Source organism: Rhynchophorus ferrugineus, unplaced genomic scaffold (genome assembly GCF_030347505.1).
Source record: "Rhynchophorus ferrugineus isolate W39M unplaced genomic scaffold, kcgeb_rfMv2 rfM1, whole genome shotgun sequence".
Classification (NCBI taxonomy): domain Eukaryota; kingdom Metazoa; phylum Arthropoda; class Insecta; order Coleoptera; family Curculionidae; genus Rhynchophorus; species Rhynchophorus ferrugineus.
Genome location: NW_027472580.1, coordinates 34,292,489 through 34,319,414, shown reverse-complemented (window position 1 = coordinate 34,319,414; position 26,926 = coordinate 34,292,489). Strand labels below are relative to the sequence as shown.

Sequence of the window (26,926 nt, the reverse complement as noted above, 5' to 3'; positions counted from 1 at the left end):
CTCTTTAATAACTTTTTAATGTTCCTATAACTTTAAGGGTTATCAGAGTTATTACGGTTTTTATAATTCTTTACGTAAATGTCAGCGAAGATATTGAATAGCAATGCTCGTTTACTAAGTTGTGCCCCTTTGTGATCGATAAATCTAAAAGGTTAATTTAGTTCAATTTTCAATGTAAATTCTAATCCTTTGATTAAGAATTTAAATATCCATTTAAGAAGTATTTATAACAATCTGTTTCACAATAAACCCATTGTTTTTTTCTGGCATATTATTGTATTATTATAACAACTGGCTGTTATTTGAAATTACTTTTTATTGCTTACTTTTACTGTTAATGTTTAATTAAATTAGGAAGCTATATATTTTATTACAAGTTTACTACAATTGATGATACAAATAATAATTATTATTAATAATGGAGATCTTATTAAAGAAGTATAATCTGAATAATTTTTGTTTTATGAGTAAAATTATGCAGTCCTAAAGTATTCAAAATAGAAGAAAACTAACCACTTGTTACTTTAATATCAATTTCGTTTCATGCTATGTATTAGCTCTGCTGTTGTACTAACACAACACTACACCAGCTAAAAATGCTTAGCCCCATTGAGTAGTTAACATATCCAAGCCAAGGCTTAAGAATTTGCTTATACAGTAATGTTGACAGGACAGAATTTTTTCGAAATCGCCAATATATTCTCTAAATTTAATATTTAGTTATTCCTAAATAATTCGTTATGATAGCATATTGTATTTAAATATTATTTATTCCCATAGAGATGAACCGATTTCTCTTTTGACGCGGTCACATTTAGTCTGATTTAAACCAATTTTCCGTTGTTGGTCCAATTGTTAATGTAGTCTACTGACGTTTGCGGTTCCATTGCTGCTTCCTCGTGGTGTTTACCTACATCTATTATGACAGTATCGTCAGCAAAATTAAAAATTGTACTATACTGAACTCTGGAACATCACCGATGTACATCAGGAAAAGGACTGGTCATAATTATCATTTTTCATCAGAAAGCGCTACAGTTGCGAAGTATATTAATAAATAAGAATATATTGATCACGAAATATTTTAAGGGACTATATCAGTGCATAATATTAGATACATCTTCTAAATTAACTTTGTTAATTTTAATCGTACTATATTCAAACTCAGATATAGTATTATTCATTATTTACATAAGCTGTTTAAGGTTTTGGTTTGATGAATAGGGAATAGAATGGAAAGAAACAACAATGCAACATGATGAAAAATGAAATTAATGAATATATATAAAGGAGATTACGTGACAGAATTGCCTAAGAGAAGCTTAGGAAATTGGTCGTCTGTGTCTGGTGGTCATTTAATCTCCAAGATCAACGTTATAAGATTGCCAGTTTGTTTTAGTTATATCGCCAATGGCACTCCACGCGCATCTAACCACAATATCTAAACAACAATACTGTTTAGACAATCTGTAGACCGTTGTAGCCATGTTCCAGACATGTAGCCAGGTCTATATATTTGAATTCACATATTGAATCACTACAGAAAGTTTCCCAATAATCATACGGATCAAAAAAAAATTACATGAGGAAGTATTCAAAAACTAATAGGGCCCTACGGGAAGGCAGAACTTTTGATGGACATGTAAAATTTAAGAAAATATCTTTTAAATCCAAAAGCATTTAGAATATAAAAATAGACGTTATACAAGAAGACATGCGACAAATGATATTTTTACCTCACTATACCTCAAAACACTTGTCTATAAAGGTGCTGCTTGAAGATATATCAATTCATTCTAGTGGACTAGACTGTGTGTTCCTATCTGAACATCTACTTCTCGTTTACATGAAATAATCTGTTTCTACTATTCTTTGTTTACTATATAATTTTTTCTTATATGTTTTTAAAGTTAAACATTAAGAAAATGAAAATATATTATCTGCGCCAGCAGGTGGTAATAGTGGATCCAATTGTGAATCTAGGTCATTTTGAGTTTCACTCAATCTCGTACAACGAAATTTATTAAAATCGGTTCAGAGATTTGGAAAGAACTTAAAAGAAAAAATGAACGATAAACACAATAATATGAACACCGTTCAATATAGTAAAAATTGTTGCATGTTGGTAAGACTGTTTCAGTGTAAATAATGCGACGCGTATGTCTTCCTCAGTTTACATGCCATATATTGTATGTTAATTATGCTATACCTTAGTTCCGCGACGGTTAAAGCAAGCGTTTGGTGAAATGATTAAACATAACATATACAAAAGATGGTAAAATATCATCGGCGCAGAGGAATAGTGTGCGAAATTTAAACTTAACTTATAAAGACCGATGAATGCTAAAAAATATTTTTAACCAAAAAATTAAAGCGACTTCAAAAAATAAACAAGGAACTCACTAAAAAGTAAAAAATAATCAAACTTGGATTTTTAACACAAAAAAAAATATTTTAAAATAAAATATGCACATATAATCGTTTTAATAACTAAATAAAAATAAGCAAAAGCCTTATTTAACCTATCTACTACATGTATTTTATATTCTACTATATACACACAATTTAGCTTAATACCTACCTAAACCGAATTATCTATTTACAATATTATTTTAACTACTACCAAGTGATCACTTTGAAGTCGATGCCGAGCAAAAAATTAGATTTGTATAGTTCGTAATTTAATTTTGTTATTATATTATATTACTATAAAATTATATTATTATTGTTGTATTGTTTGGGCTCGGCACTGACTTCAAAATAATCAGTTGGCAGTAGTTGTAATATTGTAAATAGATAAATAGGTTTATGTAGGTATTAAGCTAAATCGTGTGTATATATTACAATATAAAACACGTGTAGTAGATAGGTTAAAAAGTTTTTTTCTTTAGTTATTACAACGGTTATTTTTTTTTTTCAAACGTTTTTCTTTTGTGTTAAAAATCTTTTGGTGATTTCCGTATTTATTTTTTGAAGTCGGTTTAATTTATTTGTTAAAAATATTTTATTTTTCTCTTTTTAGTGTTATACATTTACTCATTAAATTACGCAGTTATTTTATTAAATATTACAATGGGTAAGCCAAGTAAAGGTGCAGGTATGAGGAAAATAGAAATAAAGAAACAATGATTGAATATAAGGTACATTTCCGGCCCTGGGGTTCGCTACCTAATCCTAGTCCTAGTTGTCTACTTAGCTAAATGCGCTAACCTTTACACCATAGAAGCAGTTGCCTGCAATATTTCTACGACTTCTCATACGATATGGTTAGTGCTTAAAAAGCAACGAAATGGCTTTTACACTGGACTAATTTCGACTTTCCGTCACATCCGTTACTAGTTACTACAGTTAATAACATTATACACAAATATCTGATCATTTTATATTAAAAAAATCTGTAAAAATTATTGCGTGCCTTTGAAATTTAAGGGTATTTCTTCGATTTCCTTCCATTTCCCCAACTGATCATGACTTGGTTCCAATGGGACCACTTCGGAAGTGCATATTCGAATAAAAGAAGAATTTTGAAAATCGGCCCATAATTGACAGAGAAAAATTCACAGTTAAAAAGAATTGTCGTTAAGCTGAGCAAGAGCTGGTCCTCTCTTTCACATCACTGGACGGATTACTACGAATGAATAGGTGCATAACATATTACTGCCAAACACTGTCATAATCAAAGGCCATAACGCATCTATACACACCGAAAAAAAGGTTCAATCTTTGTTTGAGGAGCATCCGAATACCATCCCATCTTCCCTGGTTAGCACTATCGTTAGATCTCAATACAATTGAGCCGTTATGAGGATTTTTAGAACAGAGTCTGAGGAGTACATTTCCATCTCCAACATCATCAAAGTGATAGAAGTAATTGGCAGATGTACTGGTATACAGGACAACATTTCGTTGAAAACTATTCAGACATTTTACGAATAACTACAGCAATTTTAAAAACAAATGTTGGCAAATGGTCAACGTTTATTCTTTCAAGTATTCATATTATTTTCTCCATCCCCTGTGTATAATGTGTATAAATAAATATTTGAGATCAGTATTTAAGATAACTATTTAACTATTCAAGAATGAATCAGTTAATTAGAATCACAATATCACAAATAAAAATTCACCCCGCTGTCATGTTAGAGTATCAATTAGAAAACGAACGTTTTGTCTTTCTTTGGTGCTATCTGGATCACAACGGCATAATCTCACGTCGAACTACAAATGATCCTCGAAGGGATGCGGGCGGAGCGGGTCGATCCTGGATGCTTTTTGTCGCTTATCAAAATATGATCGCGAGGTTTGCAAATCCGTCGACAGATTATGACGGAGCCTCGGCGTGTGATTGACGGACATATCGATCGCGTCGGTCCCGATTATTACCCTTTAGGAAGCCGGTGGACGGGAATGGAGCGGCTGCCGCCGTTTCTCGTCTCTGACGGATCGGCTTTTATCTCTTCAGTTTGATGTGTGTGCGTGTGTGTGCGTCTGAATGCGGGCTCGATGACTGCGGAGAACGCCGGCACGTAGCGCGAATGAAACTTTTTATCGAAAAAATAATACTGCGGAATACGTTATCGTCGGATTCCACGTGACGTGATTATCGTAATTTTATTGAATAGATGAGAATCTGATATAAATTCATTTGACTGATATTTGTGATTCAAATGTTTTTTCTATTCAAATTCAAGTGTCTTTACGATAAATATAATATAATTTTCTATTAGAAATATTAAAGATTCAATCTTTTGTGTAGAAAGTAGCCTAACAGAAGATCTAGAAGACTATCAGTGGGTACTATCTAGTTTATAAAAAGTAGTATTGGGAACTATCGACTGAAAATAGTCGAAACAGTCCAACTAGTCGATAGTAAAAAAAACTAACGACTGAAAATTGTAAAAACTATTTCAGTCAAATGCAAGCTTCCTCTATTTTTCTATTATAACAGACAGAGATGTACAAATTTCCTTCCCGTTCTAATCTTAAGAGAAAAATGTATATAATTGTTTGATTCTCTGTAGTGTACAGTATCAGAAAAGAAAAGAAAAGAGAAATTTGCTGTAATTGGTTATTCAGAAAAACCGTTTCATTTTGACATCATTTTGAATGATGTAAAATTATTTTTATATTTTGTATATTTGACTTGATTATAAAGAGAAATGGAGTAATGATTACTAAATATATGTTTCTAATTCTCTCAATCAACCGTTATCAACTATTTAACCATCGCACACTTTTTAAATGCCTACCTACCTACTCCAACAAATTCATAAATGTCAACTATACCAAGTTAAAATTCTCGGTTGGGCATTTTGTACGAATTTTTTTTTCATTGTTGATAAGCAAGAATATCGTCATCGCCAGCATCATTAATCCAAAGACGGCATTGAGGAAGAGTGTCTGCTTCTTAATACGTACAATGCTGTTGAGATTTACAGTCGCAAATGATAAGTTTAGTCACCACTTTAGTGTTTTATTCATATTTTATGATATATATATATATATATATATATATATTATATTCTAAATATATACTGCTAACTCGTTACTAACAGGTGAGGTAAAAGCCCCGCTACCATTTTGATTGAGAGCGCCATCTTGGTTATGTGACGTTTAAATTTCATTATGGATAAATATACGCCACAAGAACGAGCATAAATAGTGACACTCAGCGGAGTGCCACACAAAGCCACAATTTAAAGTTTTCATGCGAATTTCGACAATATGGTACGAGAGCAAAGAAAACTTTTCGTCTAGTTTGATAATAAGCGATGAAACTTATTTTCTTCTCAGTGGCCACGTCAATAAACAGAACAGTCGGTTTTGGGGAACACAGAATCCTCAATTAATTCATGAGACACATACCGTTACTGTTACTACTGAAGGGTAAAATTTTCTTGTTCTGAAAGGGAAGAGAAAGGACTAGAGGACATGTGGTTTCAGCAAGATATGACAGCTCGTTCAACAATTCAATTATTAAATGACGTTTTCCCACGAAGACTAATTTCGCGAAGTGGTGATTTAGCATGGCCAGCCAGATCTCTGGATTTAACAACACCAGACTTTTTCTTATGGGTTTTTTTTAAATCAAAGGTCTATGTGAATAAGTCCCAAACGATTCAACATCTTAAAGACAATATTGCATAGCGAATCACGGTCACCATTTAGCCGATATAATTTTTCAATCATAACGAGAAAAAAATGTAAAGATCAAGTAAACCTTTTATGAAAACAAAACATACTTATCTTTTATTTGAGAATGTTATAGGCAATCAAAATGGTAGCGGGACTTTTGTCCCACGTTGTATAAGTAAAGTTTGTAATCATTAACGGACCTCAGAAAATTTAAAGTTTTTTGGCTGCTATTAGCATTTAAATGTAATTTGCACTAAGCCAGTATAAATAACTGACACCCATACTGGAGAATGTCTGAATGTTTAACATTCTTAGATCATTGATCAGATCCATCTTGTTTGCGGCGGTTAGTGGTCAAGACGATAGAACACTCTTCATGTTATTGTTATAATGGCGGGTTCGAATGCAGCTGGGACGTGGTTGTAGATTTATGTTTGTGATTATTTGTAATTGTGATTGTCTATTAGGCAAGAGCACAAGATGATCCCAGTCACACTAGTAACTAGGTTAGGTAAGGCCGAGAATGACAGATACATTAATTTTCTATTCGCTCTACATCCTTCAAGAAATTAGCTGCCAATGTGATAATAATAATGTACCTGTTGATGGGGTATTTAGGGTCATTTCCAATTTTTATCTCACTTGGAATTTTTTATTATTACAGTAAATTATTTAGTGATGTATAATATTTCATGAAATTAATATTTATACCAATATATAAAATTTTATTTAATATCAAATACCTTATTATGTTAGCAGTTCAAAAGCAAATAATATATATTTTTAAAATGCAGAATTTGAAGCAAAAACCATTATATTAATTCAAAACTAGACGAAACAAAAATTAAACAATCTTCGATACAGTACATTAACCAATTGCCCAATAATTACAATGTATTAAATGGCTTCGACGTTTCCCAATCAGCTGTTTATTGTTTGAAATATTCGGCGCGGCGTTCCAGCGGGAATTTAAATCATCGCATTGTATCCGATAATTATGAGACCGGACCGCGTTTTCGAAAAAAAAGCCCGCTTTCCTGGCGCGCACGTTTATGAAAATTTAATTAATAGAGTATCCCCGTGACGATCGGCCATCGCTACCCACTCCATCCGCCGATTTTGCACCTTGATTAACCCGTTTTGGTTTATTTATAGTGCTGATTATTTATTCTATTAAAATCGACGGGCGCAATCAATTATTCACTGATTAGATTTCAATTCCGAGCGATTCGACGGCGACCGGTCGTTGTTCTTTTGCCTCGGACGTTGTTTTCAGAACGCCTCTCCCGTTCCATATCGTCGACATTCGGATCGTTTTATCGATGGCGAAATTGCGTAGCTGAAGACTAGGGGCATCGATCCGCGGACTGTTTAAAATTCCGAACAGGCCGGTGCGTTATTCTTTTCGACTCGGTCCCGAACTCCGTCGCATTATCGCAGAGTTCACGACGATCTGGAACACCATCGGGTAGATGTCGAACGTTTTCCGAGGAAGATAATAAATCTACAGGTCTCCGGCACGACCAAGTTTTCAGTGTAGGCTCGTGGAACTTCTAACGCGTTTAATTTGATTTCAAGCGAGATTTTTTCGGTTAAATATTTTAAATTTAGTAATAGAGAGCGAAGAAAGCAGCCGAATAAGAATTAACGAAATAACCATTTATAAACGATTTACTGCGAAGGGATAAGCGTATTGTAATAAGGATCTTTCAGAATGTCAATTGAATAATCTTTGCCTTTGCGTGCAAGTAAGATCAATATTTGAAAAAGTTGTAAGTTGTTTTATACCTCGTCATTTGATAGTTATGAAAGATATTAAACATTGTCAATATACCAAACACAATGAGTACTGAAAAGAAGTCAATTTTTAATATCATTATAATGGTATTGACACGCTAATTAGATCTACGAATTCACCCTTTTTTTAGTATTTTCATAAAAAGTGAAGCACTGCTCAGATAGGTCACGACTCATATGTCGGAACAAGTAGTATTCAAAAGGAGCAAGGTCGAGAGCATACGACGGGTGGGGTAACATTTCAATGTTTTCAATTATGTTTTCATCGGCTTTGCAACATTTGGTCGAGAGTTATCATATTGAAGTATAACATTGTTGTGTCTTTGCCCCTATTCTGGTAGTTCTTCGCGAAGTGCTCGATTGAAATTTATCAGTTGTAGGCGATCCTAATCTTCACATGTTCATAGTTACCATCGTTCAAATAAGCGTGGTCGCCATAAGCTTCACTCAACTTTCGATTTTTCCTTCATATTGAAATAAAAAAGTAAAACAGTTACAAATTCAGACTTTTACAATGCTTCCTAAAAATGGTTTGATCAGACCTCGACGAAATGAAACTTACTCAAAGGTGAGACTTCAACATGAAGTTGGTTACAAATGTACTGGATACAATTCAATGCACAGTAATTGATTATCTTGATACAACAATGCATTTTCTTAGTCACTACTTCAATGCAATGAAAACAATTAAATAAAAGGAGGTGTTGATCTCCATTTTTATCTACCGTTAATTCCATTTTAATGTTCGTTTAAAAATATACTTATTTGTATAACATCCTGGAAAGAAAGTAAACCGTTTTCTAGATAATGCTGACTGTACCGATTGAAAGAAACCGTAATCTGAATGATTAATGTTACCGGAACAGGCTCAAAAACTCAAAATCTGCCCTTGCAATATTGTTAAACTAATTTTATGTAATTAATTAATATTCTTGCAGATTATTTCAGTAACTATTAATAGTATCTATTTCAATTTTTAACTGCTACATTTCTGATCTCTGTAGTAAATTGATATTTCAAATAAATAAGGTCGGTCCTTATTTCGAAATAAAATAAGGATGGTCCTAATTGGTTGATCACTCAATCGTAACTGTTATTTTCATAAATATTTTTTCTTATTGATATTTACATGTATAGTAAGATAGACATAGATATTTGGTGTCTGGCGTGTATCAAAAAGGTAAGTATATTTAATAATTTAAAACCACGGAAAATAGTAACGGGTTCAGACGGGGATGTGAATGGAATATTATTAGGGGATTTAACATAAACATATCAAATGTTTTGATAATGCCCGTCTGGACAGCAGCCACTCACTGAGGCATGCTCGCCCGCCAGATAAACACGATCATTTCCGCCAATCAGCGCTCCAGACTGACACATGACTTCCCGAGTGTAACCCGCGCGGTATCGCAGCGTAGGGCGGACAATCCCGGCCTGTCAGCCGTTGTGTTGTCGCTGGCATTTTCGAAATTACAACACATCCGAAAGTAACGCGCCTCCCGACTTACCGCAAACCACAAACGTAACATGAACTGCATAAAAAACGAGTTGCCGCCGCGTATTTTTGATTTCCTTTTTCGCCATATCATTCGCCTCGCCTTTCAATGACACATTCGAAACAGAACCAGCCGAGCTCTAAATAGAAATTCCATTTCTATCGGCGAAACAAAGACCTGCATCGAAATAATCGAATTTCTGTTTTCCCGTTGCCGGTGCTCCGCTGCCGCCGCTTCCTTGAAACGGGAATTGCTCGAATATGCATAACTTTCGAGATTTAATAATGATGCTTATAGGATTTTTTCTCTTTTGCAGGGATCGTCTTTATCGGCTGAACTTGAGCAATATCAACCAATCAAGCTGCGAGGTAAGTACGATACATCGAGATGTAATTTTACTTCCCACTCAATGGCGTAGTTCATGTTATTTTCATAAATTCAACCGAAAATAAATTAAAATAATGTTGCCTACTACATTGTTAATAAATATATATAGCATTATAGTTATATATTATTTTATTAAAAATACAAGATACATTTTCAAATATTTTGGAAACTTATAAATATAAATAAAATAACTACATAACAGGTCAATTGAAAATTCCCGGCCTGACACATAGATGGCGCTACTATAATTAAATCCATATGTTTTTTTTAGTTAGCCCTAACCCTCAAAAGAGGTGTGTATAAATTTGACAGCTGTCATATCATTAGCTCTGTGCAAAGTGGCTTGACTAAAAACAACGACAAGTTGATGATTCGGAGCAGAGCTTTGAAGATGATCAAGCGTAATAAACCCGAGTTTTTGCATCATGTGACAATGGATCAAACATGGCTCCATTATTTCACTCCGAAGTCCAATCGACAATCATGTAAGTGAACGGCACACGATGAACTCGCTCCAAAGCGTGGGAAAACGCAACAATTGGCAAGGTTATGGCGTTTGTATTTTGGGACGTGCATGGAATAATTTTTATTGACTACCTTGAAAGAGGAGGGACTATCAACAGCGACTACTACATGGCGTTATTGAACCGTTTGAAGGACAAAATCACCGTAAAACGGCCGCATTTGAAGAAAAAGAAAATGCTGCTCCACCAAGACATTGCACCGTGTCACAAGTTTGTGAAAACGATGGCAAAAATCCATGAGTTGGGCTTCGAATTGCTTCCTCATCCACCGTATTCTCCAGATCTGGCCCCAGTGACTATTTCCTGTTCTCAGATCTCAAAAAAATGCTCGCTGGGAAGAATTTTCGTCGAATGCAGAGGTGATCACCGAAACTGAGGCTTATTTTGAAGGAAAGGACAAATCGTACTACAAAAATGGTATCGAAAAGTTGGATGGTCGCTATAATCAATGTATCACCCTTGAAAAGAATTATGTTGAATAAAAACAAACTAATTTTGGCAAAAAATGTGTTTTACTATGTTAGGCCGGGGATTTTTACCTGTTAATATCCGTTTAATATCATTAGAATAAATATTTCTTTATTCTAATTTTTTTCAATTGAATAAAATCCATGTACCTAAATCACCTTTCAAGTGCGGCTAATGAATGATAATTTCTGGGAATCAAATCAAATTAGAGACTGGGTAAAATAAAGTTTTTTCTTACTATATGTTCCACAATTATGCCATAAAATCACTTCAATTTTTTTTCCATTTCAAAAGCATGATAGTAGAGTTCTATATGGTACCGAATAGTTTATATTATGTTTCATACTAAGCATTTATTTTGATATCCAATATTGTGGCTTTTTGTGGAGCTTGGGCCAAAAATTATTAGTATAATCTTCAAATTATTATTATTACTATGTTAAATTTAAAGTTATCCAGTTTGAAGTTAAAATATTATTTCTTACAATTTTTAACTTTGCGATACAACTGGCCACAGAACAATAAAAGTGTTGCTTTTATCTAATTTTCTTTATTTTATATGGATCACTTAGGGCTGGTGATAAGTAATAATCACTAGGTACTATAACTAATTAAGTATAGTAGATGAACAAGTGAAATTTTTTAATTAAACTTTGTCATCGAACACAAATATCTCTAATAGAGCCTGAATAAAATAAAGTATGTTATTGCTATATATTATGTTCGCGGATTATCACACAGAATCAGTTTTTTTAACAAAATTTTTATTGCTGTAATATTTCATGTTTTCAATCATTGATTTTGATACTCAATTGTGTAACTTTTCATGATGATTTGGTTAACTAATATTCGAATAACCTTCATATTTAATATGATCACTACACTAATTAAATTTATTTTGTCAGTTTTGTCAGTCAACCAGGATAATAATTGTTTATAACAATATCATTATTATCAATCCATAGCTGGCACTTGAAGGGAGTGTCTACTTCTCAACCAATAAATATACTGCCTCTGGTTCCAAAGAACCTTGATTTTCCGCAAATTCTTAACTAAATCCCGTTATTGGCCGCAACTATTCTTGCCTGTGATAAGGAAGTCTCTTTTTTTTTCAAATTGGTTTCAATAGTCTTGATCCATGTCTTTTTCTGAGCTTTTCGCTGCTTGTTTTAGGAATTTAAATAATTCAATTTTAATTTTAATAAGTGCAATATATAAAAGTATTTGTAGGCGTAATCAGAATAATCGATCATTTTGTAATATGGAGGGGGTTTCATGGCAATATTTTGTGTATAGGCGATAGCCTTTAAGTGCTGATGATAAATATTATTCACTGGTTATTCACTAATTAATTAAATATAATGGAATAAGGAAACTTTTTCATTAATTTTTGTCACCGAAATGAAATATTTATAGCACAGTCGGAGTAAAATGAAGTTTTTTCTAGCAATATGATTCCCCATTATCCCACTAAATCAGTTAAACATGTTTTTGTATATTTCAACACCATATGGGTACAATTAAATATAGTACCAAGTAGTGTATATTCTGATTTCTGCAAAATATTGATTTTGGTGCTTAGCACTGTAGCTTTTCATTGTGATTTGGCCAACAATTATCGGTATAACGGTATACATTTTTTAAGTTAAACCCCAATGCTCGATTTCGCCACAGAAATCTATAAAGAATATCTTTTATCTGTTTTTTTGAAGCTCGTTTATAACCATGAAAAGGAATCTAGCTATATTGGTCGAAATATTACTAGTACTCCATGGCAATTTACTCGTATTCAGTTGTTTTCCGGTAATTTCATTAACTAACAACCCATAAAGGAAAAATATAGATAACGGCAAACGGTTTCTTGTCAGCATTGCCCGGGACCAGACACGAACTCCTCGTAGCCGGGGCACGCCCCTGAAATACGCGAGTAATTATATTTAACGCCCTCTGGTGTTCGCGCCGCGCAACTAGATTAAACACGTACTGCATATGGGCTACGAAGATGCTCGTAAAATTGCGGAAAAGCGCCCGCTTTTATAATAATAATACGTCGTTGCCAAGTTACGGTTCTGGAGGAGGACGACGTTGACGTGGAGGTCGTTCTTTTACGACTGTTTTAATCGTCTTAAAGGGTTTGGGAAGGGGTCGCGACGGGGCGTCCGAAGATAGTATCTTCATCACAACGGTCAATCTGGACCGGTCTATTCCCACCTACATCGGGGACTACTTAAACCAAATAGTCGTTAGACGACGAACAAGCCTATATATCTAGATTTATGTGGTGTACAATGTAGTACAAATTATGATTTTAGTTGTTGCTTTTAACGATCACTGTCTAGTTTGATCTCTGGAGTCATGTTATACCAAAAGATTATAAAGACAGACATAGACGCTTAAATTGATATTTTTAATCACAATGGGGAGAAAGAACTACAGCAAACCAAGCCAAACTAAATATATTGAACATCATAAACAAATTATAGTAAACAATTTTCTGAAAAAGAAATATGAAAAGGATTTATATAGGCTTCGAAGTATTTTGAAGCTATCCAACAATCGGTTCTTTTTCTTCGATTGGAACTTAATAAAAATATGCTATGACTTATTAGGCAGTCCCATATAATTTTCCGTTTTATCTTATTTATGTTTGTTATGTACTTCAGACGTGTGAAATTCTATGGCAATCTACCATTATATTTTCGTGCGAACAAGGCTCTCCTTGTAACTGTATCGGTCTAAAATGTCAAAGCACATATTTCGATCGTTGTCTTAAACCACTATGCGACTCCCAGCAACATTTCTCTTCGAAAACTGAGCAATAATAATAATTATTTGATGAAGTTCCATATATTGTGTATTTCCATTATTTTTGTCCATCTTCTCAACATTTTTGGCAAATTTAAATAGTCCAAAGTATATTCGAATATCTTCAAAAAAAAGCTGGTTGCCCAACGAAGCCATATAACATCAATCAGAACAAGTAAAGGGTTTCTATGTAGGTTTTTCTTGTCTACAATAATGACGCATATATACATTGCATACAAAATTATCGATACTTTGATATATTGATATCTTAAAAAATATATTAAAAATATTTCAATATATATTACATTATATTAAATGTATTTAATACATGTTTTATTTAAAAAATTTTAAAAACATATCGATATATCATATGTATATCGATATAATATATCGATATAAAAGTAGGGATATTTTTAATAAATCTTTAAAATTTATTACCAACTTGAAATATTTGTTATAAATAATTAAAAGTTTTTTTATAAAGTTTAGTAAACACATTTAATTTTTTTGGGAAAATATAAAAAATATTACCTAACAAAATATGGGTCAAAATATCGGCCAAAAATATCGATATTTTCTCGACATCCCTAAAATGATTTTCTTTGATTTAAATATACCAAACCATACTAATAAAAATAATATTTCTTTCTTTCTAGTACTAGAAGAAAATCCTAAATATCTGTAGTATTAAAATATTAATAATTATGAATAATAAGATATACTAAGAGGAGTAAGTGATAAAATGATAAGAGTAATCCAAGAAATTACAGGACAAACTCAAATTCCGGAATTACAAACAACAACAAAAAACATCTTCAGAACTCAAACAGCACTAAGACAAGGAGGAAGTCTAAGCCCAATATTGTTGGTTTACAACATTTATGGTTGTGGATGAAATAAAATGATCATAAAGATCAAAATGAAAATAAATACATGAATTGAAAAGTAAGGATAGGACAAGTAATCGTATTCAAATATACGTAAATATACACTCAAAACAACGGATGCCAGAAAGAGAAAATTATTACCAAAATTGAAAACGCTATGCATTAAAATTCATTAAAATAGATATATCAAACAAAAAACAAATATGGAATTATATACTTCTAACAATAATAGACCAACAATATATAGACCAATTCTAATATTTGTTTGCGAGGACAGAAATAATAAAAGACTTCATCATATAACCTTTACATAACATATAGAAAAGCGATCAATTGAAGGGGCAACTTACAACGCATGAAAAAAAACAAGACTAAAGTTTTTGAAAGTTTTGTAAGAGCCTCATTTGATGGATATTATTAACATTTACCATTATTAACATTATCTTTGTGGCCACCGCCACGACCCTTTAGGCCACCACGAATTCACCAACAACAAGTACAAAGGTTGGCAACGCCGGTGGATTGGTACCATGCAGTTTCAGGGTATAAAAGACCATTTTCACAGCGCTACCGTACTTCCTCTACCTAACCTGATATCCTGTCAATTCTCCCGTCGATCACATGTATCAATTTAATAACGAGATAAACAAGCATTTGTCCAAGCAGTGTTTTTAGTTCTCGTGCAAATTCCTTCCAAAAATAGTAGTGAGTGTTCGGACAAACAACCGCAGCTGCAGCCACACATTTCGACCGACTGAACGACCCGACGAACATTCCTACATCTTAAATAAATTATTCGCCCAATTTTTCATATATGGTCTGTTCTCGATAAAAATAACGATATAGTATACCTCAATTATATACTATAATTATGTCAGAGACAATTCTTAACGCTAATACAACAGATGATGCAGTGACTGTACTATGTAGGGAATGGAGCATGTAATCCAAATATGGATTTAAATAGAATAGTAAAGTAAGTCGTCTCAAATTTAGAGTCATAAAAGAGAAATGTACAAAATGTCGAACAAATTAAAATACCGTTCATTAATAACCTTCGTTGTATCCAATTATCTCAAACATTAATATTTAGTGCTTCTACATTAAACGATAATGAGACTATTAATTTTAATGGAAAATTTGACCGAATATCACCTGCATATTCAATCCGAATAACCATCGAATTATATTTTTCAAACTATCTCAGCATCTACGTAACAATACGTATCGGATAATAACCATATTATATCGGAACATATTTAAACAAACAGTCGGACCGGCGGCGATGGGATTTAACATTTTATTCCGCAACAAAGTCGCCACCTGCAACATTTTTCACGACGATATCGCGCTAAAACGAAAATCCGATTTAAATCGAATCCGAAAATCGTTCGCGAACTTTCGAAACTCGACGAACGACCACCATAAGCCATTTTAAATACCACGCTCGAGGAGGCGATGAAATTAACAAAACGCCTGAGAATTTCGCATTAAATATGTCGCTATATTGAAGCGGGGATGTTTCGCCCTCTATACGAGTTGCCGCTAATAACACCGCCAACTTCTGTCGTAACTGGAAGTTTTTGAACTCGCATTATAAAGACACGTTGGCGTTCAAAAGAGAAATAATGTAAAAAAATATGATTATAAGACGTTCTTATTTAAATATAATGCCGAAAGAAATGTTTAGTTGCAATAATAATGATGATATATAGAAATATGTAGTTGAAAGCTGTTTCTTGAAGAATATTTCTGAACGTCATCGGAAAAGAAATGACAAAAATAAATGGAATCTTCGTTCCAACACTAAAAATGAACGAGATGAGTGAGGAACTAATTTTTGTACGCACGTAAGAATTTAAGGAAAAAGTGAAATGAAAAAAAATTATGAAAATAACAAGTAAATTGAAAAGTGCCTGGCCTGGCACATAGATGGCGCTACTATAATTAAATCCGTATGTTTTTTTAGTTAGCGCTGCACTCAAAAAATGCGTGTATAAATTTGACAGCTGTCGGATCATAAGTTTGTAAATTATTATCATGTTGGGTGAAGCAACTTTTGTTATTGTGAAAAAAATTGATAAAAAGGAATTTCGCGTGTTGATAAAATATTGATTTTTGAAGGGAAAAAATACAGTTGAAGCAAAAACTTGGCTTTATGCCGAGTTTCCGGATACTGCCCCAGGAAAATCTACCATCAAGGATTTATATGCTGAGTTTAGACCTGGTGAAATGAGCACCGAAGACGGTGAACGCAATGGACGCCCAAAAGAGGTTGTTACCGACGAAAATTTTTAAAAAATCGACAAAATTATTTTGAGTGACCTTAAATTGAAACTGAATGAAATAGCAGACACTCTAAAGATATCAACTGAACGTGTACATCATATCATTCACGAGTATACGAGTATTTATGTATGAGAAAGTTCTGTGCAAAGTGGGCGCTGCGCAAGCTCACTGTTGATCAAAACCAACAATGAGTTGATGATTCAGAGCAGTGTTTGAAGAAGATCAAACGTAATAAACCCGAGTTTTTGCCCGAGAAGTCCTATCGACAGTCATGCGTTGACCGCGCACGATGAACCCGCTCGTAAGCATAGGAAAATGCAACAGTCGGCTGGCAAGGTTATGGCGTCTGTATTTTGGGATGCGCATGGAATAATTTTCATTGACTATCTTGAAAAAGGAAGGACCATCAACAGCGACTATTACATAACGTTATTGGATCGTTTGAAGGACAAGATCTATAGATCTAGCCCCTATCGACTATTTCCTGTTCTCAGATCTCATAAGAATGCTCGCTGGGAAGAAATTTTCGTCGAATGAAGAAGTGATCGACGAAACTGAGACCTATTTGAAGCAAAGAACGAATCGTACTACAAAAATGGTATCGAAAAGTTGGAAGGTCGTTATAATCAGTGTATTAAGGGAATTATGTTGAATAAAAAAAAATTTTGCCAAAAAATTGTGTTTTACTATTGTAGGCCGGGGACTTTTCAATTGATCTGTTATGAGGAAATATTTACGATCACTTAAAATACACCATCTTGTACGAAAGCTCCATACACAAGTCCAAATCCCATTTTGCGGAAAATTACGTAAGAATCACTAAGGATGCTAACGTAATGAATGAAGGTAGGATGAAATGAAACAGTGAAGATTGCATTGTATGACCGCTATTTATTGTTGATAAAAATGACAATAAATTTCTGATAATGGCCATTAACTAAATGATCAAAGTGTTTTTAAATATTAACCGAGATCATCCTCTTATCAGTTGTTCAGCATCTTGAACAATATTTTCATTTTTAATTAATAACCAATAAATATCGGATATCTCAATATATCAATAAATATCTGAATACAAGGGAAATGTTAAAGAAAAGTATTAAAATTATTCGGAAAAATTTAATTAAATCTGCGCAATATGATGTATTAACTTTTATTCACTATTATATATATTTGATTGATTTTTTAATGATTTTATTAATTGTAAATAATACTCTTTTATAAACCATTAAATTTATGAAATAGTTTGTAAGATGTTCTTTGATAGATTGCTTTGGTAAATTATTTTAATAGACTTTTAAGTTTTAATTAACCAAATGTTATAAGTTAACAATATTTTCTATTTATTATTGATTTTTTTTTCATAATTTATGTCTTTTTGTTTATTTGTACAATACCTAATTTTGTTATTTCTTTTTTCATACAATCCAAGCCAATACAATCCTTAAGTAAATGTATTCGCATATATATTTATAATTATTACACTTTCCCAGCGGCTCAGTTAGTATTGCGAAATCCATATAAGCTTCAAAAATGTAATGACACTGAATTATAAAATCTACTGGATGAAGACTGTTCAAGAAGAGTTCGAAGCTCAGATAAGAGTTATTGACATAATTTCTATTTTCTCTCATCTACTATTTTCATTTGTATCCTCCTGGCCATGAGGATATATTTTTGTAATCATAATCGTTTTAGAGACAGAGCATCATTATATTATAACGTATTTAGTTTCCCCTCATTATTACTCTACATATGATTTTTATTGCAAACTTATTAGTTGATTTTATAGAATTCTCTTGGGTGACAACTTAATGACCACAATATTTGTATTACAAATAAAATATATGTTGAATGATGAGCATTCAAGTCAGCCTGGGATAAGAAATTTAATAAAACTGAACTCTAATGTATCAATTTTCAAAGGTATAAACCAAAGTTAATCATTGTTTCTGTATATTTGTGGAAACTTATTACTCAAAGATTTACATTACTTTAGGTTTCTTCAACCAAACTCGTTTAAATTTTCTTACCAACTATCGCAGCAACAAAAAAAGTTTTTATATTAAATTCTAAAAATCCTCTTTACCGCGTCAGGTGCTATCACATGTTAATAAAAGAAATGAGGTAAATTATATGTAAGATAAAATTTTATTACTGACAAAATTATTGGACTTCGTAATATGACAAAGTATATTATTATCCAGTAATTTTATAACGAAATAAAATAATATTTATTTTGGTTGTAATAAAATAAATCAAGACGATATTTTGTCTATTAAATAAAAAAAACCTGTTTTTTCCTCATGTTCATGGCCTGACTGGAGGCATTAGGTCCGCAATCGGACCGCTGCGAAGGTATTCTCGCGTTAAAACGTAGCGTGTACGATAACCATTAGGTTCGATTCCGTCGTCGTTCGTTATCGGTTTCCGTCCATCTCCTCGAAACAGAATGGGACCGAACGGCATAAAAATGGCCAATAAAACCGGACGGCCGCAGAGTGACCGACCGATGTCCTGCTGGGAAAGCGGGCGACCGCTCCTGATTGATGTAGACGGCGCGTGTTACCCTTAATCGCTCCATTTCACCCGTTCCCGTTGCAACAGGGTTTCTGTTCCAGTGGGTTTCCGGTGCAGCGACGCTCGATCCTTGTTTTCCACTTGTCCTCTCCAGGCGCATACTCTCGGCTTTTATTTTAAGCTCTATAAGGAAGAAGTACTTATCTTATTTTCTTTTATATTGTTTTAAATTTATAATTTTAACAGATTTTATAGTAGTATCGTAATTTTTAAACATTTTTTAACAGGTCATTTGTATTTTTATCCGATCTTTTCTATAATAATTTATAAGTCTTATTAATAGACTGTTAACTAACTGTTTAACTGACTATTTTTAATTTATCAAAAACCAGTCTAAGAAGTTATCAATAGTCTGTTCCAATACCATAAAAAAACGTTTTGTAATTTATATAATAAATTACATATATCTTCCATATTTTTCGTATAAAATATAACTTTGTCATCTTAAAGAATTAAAATTCTAAAAAGGTATTTATATTTCTTATACTTTCCTAGCACTTGAACCATTATTTTGAAAAGCCTATTAGCTCTAAAATTCCAAAATCTTCTGGATGAAGCCCCGAACTCTGTTGGGTGTCACTCATATATCGTTTGCATAAAATAAAAAAAATCGAAGAAAATGGAAGGTCTTGGAAGACTATGTCAAGATATAAAAATGTCAGTGATTTCCCGATAATTTTTTTTTGTGAAATATTGTGGTACCGATTATACCGTTTGTATTTATGGGAGATGCGATGATGCGAGATGCTAGACGTTTGACGCTGATAATCTGGAAAATAATTTGGCATTTGAAACAGTTTTTGAATCATTTATTTTTTTATCTTTTAGAGTCTCTAATTTGCCATCTTGGACTTATTTGAACTGCCTAAGGTGGGCTATGGACTGCTATAATTTGGTATGCTAATTATGATTTAGTCTAGTAGCCACAGGTAATATTATACATTTATTGCTTTTTTTATTCATACAAATCATCTGGAGTGTGGAGTTTCAGATGGTACTTCGCCTAGATTATTATATGCAGAATAATGCTTTTATCACTAGAAGTAACCAAATATTGTGTCTGTAAACAACCCATAGACAATTCTTATTTGTAAACGAATGTTACTTAAGCTGTTGATGCACAAAATACTTGGTATTCAACTATCATCAAATCATATACAAGTTAGATAAGATTCAATATCTCAATATATATCTAGTGATCGAATTCGTGGCGTACTTGAAACTGCGAATTAATCAGTTATTATATTCATTGTCTAAACAGCTTATTATATGTCCACTATTTTTTACATGTTTATTGTTTTTCCAAATTTAATAAATAAAAATAAATAATGTAACTAAAAATAAAGAGATATAAAGAGAAAGTTAAATATATAGTCACCACTAAAATGCACTTCATAGATGGCGCCCGAATTTTCGTTCTCATTTTATGTGAACGAAAAAAACATTTTAATTTAACGTGTAACTGAATTAATTTATAAAATTATATTATTATTAAAATTATATTAGTTTTTATCGATTTGTGTTAGTACTGGTCGACTCTGTTGTCAAAATCCTTCAAAATATTGGTGATAATAAAACAAGAGATTACAAACCGGCAAACGTTATAGGCCAAAATTGGAAGTTAATGCGTTAACATAGCGACGTGCTGACGTCACGTCAATTTTGAAAACGCGCATTGGCTGGCTTATTGGATACTATAGTAAAGTATAAAACTCGAAAATAAAATAAATAGTGTTGGGAATTATTGACTGAAATTGACTATCGACTGTTTAGTAATTGACTACTTTTTACTATCGACTGTTTCACTTGACTGTTTTCAGTCGCTATTTTCGGTCCGACTGGTTTTATTACTATTTACTATCGACTGTTTAAGTCGTACTTTTAGTTACTATTTTTGGTTGTACTTGTTTCATTGGACTGATTTTTAACGTTCTGGCCCTATCGTCCTAGCCGCGATCTTGACAAAATTGTACCCAACTTGTACTTACATAGATTTATATGTAGTTTATGTAGTTTTATGATTTTTTAGTAGTTTGCTTGTAAGTAATAATATATTGTATATTAATGTAATAGCATTTTGTCACAATATTTTTCAAGATTGTTAATGTAATAATGTAAAAGATTAAAATTGTGAATGATAAATAGTAAAATACTTTTGACTGATTTTATGGCAATAGGTAAAATTTGGATTACTCTCTCGATTTTTGTTAAAAAAAATATTTCCATTCTATAATAAATTAAGCAATTTCATTCAGATCATTTTTGATTATGCTATGGATTAGTTTTTTTTTCCTATGATTAGGGATATGTTTAATTTTTTTATATAGTATTTATGGTTATTGTACATTTTTAGGTTTTGTTTTAGATCTATTGTGTATATTTATTATAGTATATTATTTAAAAATAGCAATTAACATATTAAAATACAAAGAAACATTTGTAGAGTATTATTCCATACTATAGAAAAATTCCATTCCTTTTTACAGATCCACAGAACATTCAAATATAAGAGTAATTCTATTTCGTTTAAAACTAAATTATAAATTGCATGTTTATTATATTAGTTTTCAGTAATTATTGTTTTCCTTTTCTTTTTTAATGTTAGTTCGTGATGGAATTTATCCATTTCCGTCTCGGTTATACTACCGTTGGAAAATATAACCTCATATAAATTTAACTGCCCCAAGCAATTATCTCCGTCCTTTCCTCTCTCGCCACTTATATAGGAAGGGATTCGTGCATCTTCGTCTGACATCACGAATTAAAAAAAAAACCCTTGCATTTGACTGAAAATAATTACTATTTTTTAGTTAGTTTTTTGACTATCGACTGTTTCGACTGTTTTCAGCCGATAGTTCTCAACGCTAGAAAATTCTGTAAATAACCAAATGTAATTTTACATATGCCAGATATTTAGTATTCTCTGCCTATAAGAGACATTTAAGGCTCGGCAGAGCAACATTTCTTTAGCTTTATTACTTGCTGTTTCGAACCACGATGTTTTTTGAAGTTTTTTCATGACTAAGATTGGCTTATTTTATACAAGACTAAGATCATCAGGTAAAGTTTTCCATACACGTGTGATTTTAACGGTATTCGAGTACGAAAATAGACAACCAAAAGGGTAACGTGCAATTTAGATGTGAATTGGGTAGAAAAATCGGGACCTGTATAGGTTCGTGACAGAAATTGCCCCTCTCTGAAGGGTCGACACGATCCTTCCCCCTCGATCGGGGGTATTTTTACAGGATATTAGAACGTGCAAATGGTTTTCATGGCATAAACTAATAAACGAACGCCGAATTACCCGACTCGACTGCATCCAATTTCTTTATTTTTCGTTTCGGCATCGCCGATACACCGGCGTCCCTCGTTGATTTCGTGATTCCTCGGAGCTTATTCGCGTGCCGGTCTGCGGCCGAACGTCGAGAGGGGCGACGGGCAGGCAGAAGAGGGAGGAGGAGGTTAGTCAGTCGTCGTCCCTCCAATTATAATAATAAAATAACTGTAGTTCGTCTGGTGCAGACATGCATAGGCCGTGAATCCGACCGGTGCAGACGTGTTATTTTCGGTTATTAGAGACTCTGGAGCCAGCACGCGATATGATGTATATTTCTGATGTCTGTTGGGAATGTTGTGTGCTATGGTAACGCCTCCGAAACCTCATTGATCGATAAATAGAACTGTGTACTGTGGTCGACAAGCAACAGTTCGAAAACAAAGATTTATTTGTTCTGTTTTGGTTTACTTTTCACAGTTTTTCATGAAATTAAATATCTGTAAAAGAACAGACAACAACAAAACTTCTAAGTTCAGAAATATATTCATTTCTATGAGCTTGAACTTTCTTTCAGATAACAATTGGTTTTTCAGTAACTTTCTATGAGGGTAAATCAAATATAAACGATAATTTTGTAAAATAAATTAATTGATCAATGGTACATACGAACTAAATATTTAAGATTTTGCAATGTTCCGTGCTCTACACACGTTTGCCACCGATTTGGAATCTTGATTATTCCTTCTTCGTAAATAGTTTAAGAGCGAGTTCTTAGCCAATTACGTGCATACCTCTACTTTTTCATTGCTTTCAAGTCTTTTCGCTCGGTACAATTTTGCCTCAAATCTCTGCAAAGGTATCTCAGAGATCAGTCATGGCCGTATTGGGGACATACCCGAGCACAGCTGCTACCCACACGGGTTTTCCACCTCCTCAGAAACCAAAGAACACTCGAGCATCGAATCCTGTAGATCGAAATCACGTGCTAAGCTAATCACTAAGATTTGCAGGAACAAATAATAGTCTGATCAGTTAAGTTTGGCGGCTATGCCAAGTATGAAATTATTTTCGTTCAATAAAAATTTGTTTTTTATGAATTAATTTTTTAAGGTCTGAAAAGAACGCAATGTCAGTGAAAGCTAAATCTGGCACATAAGCTGGATATTGAAAGAATTCATATTTCAGTTTGCTGATTTTTTAGAGCAATTTTAGAGTTGTGTCAGCAAATGCATTGTTTTGGTTTATTTTTTCTATTGTAACAATTCATTTTACAGTAATATTCGATTCAATCCAACATTTATACTATTAATCTAAGTTAATCAAAGTTAACAACCGAACTCTCTTTGGAGCCGAACGCACCATTCTTCAGACTCTTGTTTTGGATTGAGATCATGGTTGGAACTAGACACAAATCCTATCCATAGTGATGAAGTAATGTACAAAATTCTTTTAATCAGTCGTTGAAGTCATTTCGTCTGCAAATAACTTCGCTATGTACAAATGCCCTGGCGAGATTGTTGAACGAGTAATGATCGAACTTTTTCCAAATAGTTTGTCTCACAAAAAAACAAAGAGCGGAAGATTTATTTGCGCTGCTATTAAGACTTCGGGGCAGCATAGGGTGACCTTAAATTTTTAATAAAACGCGGCCTAATAAAGAATAAATCTTGGCACGTGTGAATTACGAGAGACAAAGGCCCGGTCCGTATTAGCGCGAAATTTACGACGTTGCATTCGCTGGCTCCACGACCGCCACCGACCGACTGTGCGGAAAATTAAAAATGTGCCGCCATCGGCAGTTTTTGTGAATTATTTGGAAAATGGCGCCGACCAACATCGATTTCCGCCACCTAATTATAAGAATGTCCGAGAAACGACTATCCTAAGAGATATAATCAATTTCAGACGCTCATAATTTATTTGTAGTTTTACTGGTACTCCAGTCAATAATAGTTAAAATACTTGTAGGACAATAACAATCATAAGGAGAATCAGTTAGTTAGTCATGTGACATATTTTAGGAAACTTACATCTTGTCATAGGCATTGAATAAAATTATTTTGATAATATGCAATATAACTGAGTGGTATGTATATCTTACATGAGATATACTTAGTACAATCTTAATTTACACATCAATTAATTACTACTTGGTCTGTTGTATTTGCAACATCGCACAAGCAAGGCAAAGTGTATGTATTTCCCAAATTAAACCACTTGAGATAAAGTTAAGGGTAACATTTATAAACTATAGAAGTTGTGTTGTTTCATTTTCTGTGATTTAGTAATCTTATTTCATGTTTTAATGCAAAATCTTAGATCTCGATCTTGAGTTTCGTAAATTCATTCGATTTGAAGGTCATCGCGAAACTCATTGGTTACGAAACGATAAGCATTGGTAATTCGCAGAACTTTCTTTTAGCAGTAGCAAATTGGCTTTTTAATTGACATATAAACCAATCTCTTTGAGTTTAGGTTAAGGTCTCTTACGACTAACCAGAACAGTTTCTTAGTTTTTAATCCGACCTGTTTTGCTTTTTGTCATGATGTCTGTTCTGCTTGAGGAATCGGGCATCCGTTAGGTGATATCATTAGGTTCTTGTTATTTTGCTGCAATGAAAAATTAACATGGGCAGATATAGAGCTACTAAGTTGTTTTTTGTTGTATCCATACAGTCTTAGGCAAAGATAAATCTTACTATAATAACTGTGTCGTCAGCAAATGTTCAAAGTATTGTCTATTTTATTGTTGGTGTATCACCAGTGTAGAGCAGATACAAGAGCAAACCACACAACCCTGTGGAACTCGAGCCGAATTAAATTTAATGTTCAGAATGCCCCTTCATGCGAGACTCCTTTCCTTTCGAAAAGATATGACTACAGCAGTTGATAGAAGTGCCGCGGTAGCAACTTTCTCATCTTGTAGATTAGTCCCAAATGCCATATCCGATCAAAAACTTATGAGACGTCTAGGAGTTTTGCAGGGCCTTCTTCGAATATATTTTCAACATCCGCTGTTACTATGGTCTATTGTTTAGTGGTGATTTTGAAACCTAAACTGGAAATCTATTATGTTTCTGCAAGCTTTGGTTTAAAGAACTTTAACAGAAGTTTCCAAAATAATTTTAATATCGCAGGTAGCAGCGAAATAAACCTGTAAGGTCCGATTGCCGGTTTGTCACGTTTTTTAAGCATAACTATTGATTCATATGAGACAGATAATAAAATGAATACATGTAAAATACCTTTAATATGAAATTCTGTTGCCATATGAAAGGAAATAAATCCTAGTTATAAAAGAAGTCTTACGTTATAATAAAGGCGTCAAGTGCCAGCTTGTAACACTAGTTTAGCACAATCCCGAAACATAAAAAACAACTATCGTAGTTTTGTAGTTTAAATTATGTGGCTATTTAGATTGAATTTCCGTAATGAAGAAACTAAAAATCTAAAATCAAGATAACCTAAAACTAAATCTGGCTAATAAACTGAATTTGTATTTGATTAATCAAATAAAATATTTTTTAATTGTAAATTTAAAAAAAAATACCAATAAAATTAACTTTATTTTTCTTAGTTCCAATTGCTCCATAAGGTTACAATAGCAATCTGAGTTTATTGTTTTACTAATATGGAAATAATCGATCGAACTGGACATTTCTAAACACAAACTTTTTTTCGAGCTGAAAACCCGATATATTTAAATTAATCACGAAATGTTTTTGTTTATTTTTTTTTTGTTTTTTTTTTATATTATTGTTTACGAGTAGATAGCGGCTTACTAATCAAACTTGTATATTTGCGGTTATTTATATTGGAAAAGAAACGGGGAAACTATCCGAAAATCGTTCCGTCTGTTTTTCATTCCTTTGCTACGATTGAGACAGTCGAGGTTTGTTTTGGAAATCAGTTTCAAAGTTGAACGTTAGCGGAATGCTCGATCAGTTAGCCGTTTGAATTCCCTTTGGTTCCTGCAATAATTGAGCCGAAGACGTGCCTTGCAAGACCAATCCCCCCATTAACCCCTTTCTGCTTGTATTTGTCGAGTTTGCAACGAAAATATCTCGCTTAAAACGCTACCCGTCTACCAAAAAAGTTTTACCACTTTTCCGGGATTATTTTATTATCCTTATCCAGTCAGATTTATTTCCTTTGCATCAAACATTTTCGGTAATGTTATTGTTAATTCGTATTGTTATGTTGGACAATATCTCTATGTTTTGTATTACGTTTAATAATGTGAATTGATGTGATATGTTAATGCGGTTATTGGAA

The 26,926-nt window shown here is 33.0% G+C and overlaps 1 protein-coding gene across 2 annotated transcripts in view; it reads left to right on the top strand.

Annotated features, from left to right (window-relative positions):
• Positions 1-26,926, top strand: part of Sema2a (Semaphorin 2a) — a 1,190,156-nt gene that overhangs the window by 976,351 nt on the left and 186,879 nt on the right. For both annotated transcript variants that reach the window (XM_076419451.1, XM_076419450.1), the window contains one exon: positions 9,748-9,799. In XM_076419451.1, the coding sequence (XP_076275566.1) occupies positions 9,748-9,799 (52 nt within the window). The remainder of the gene's footprint in view (positions 1-9,747; positions 9,800-26,926) is intronic.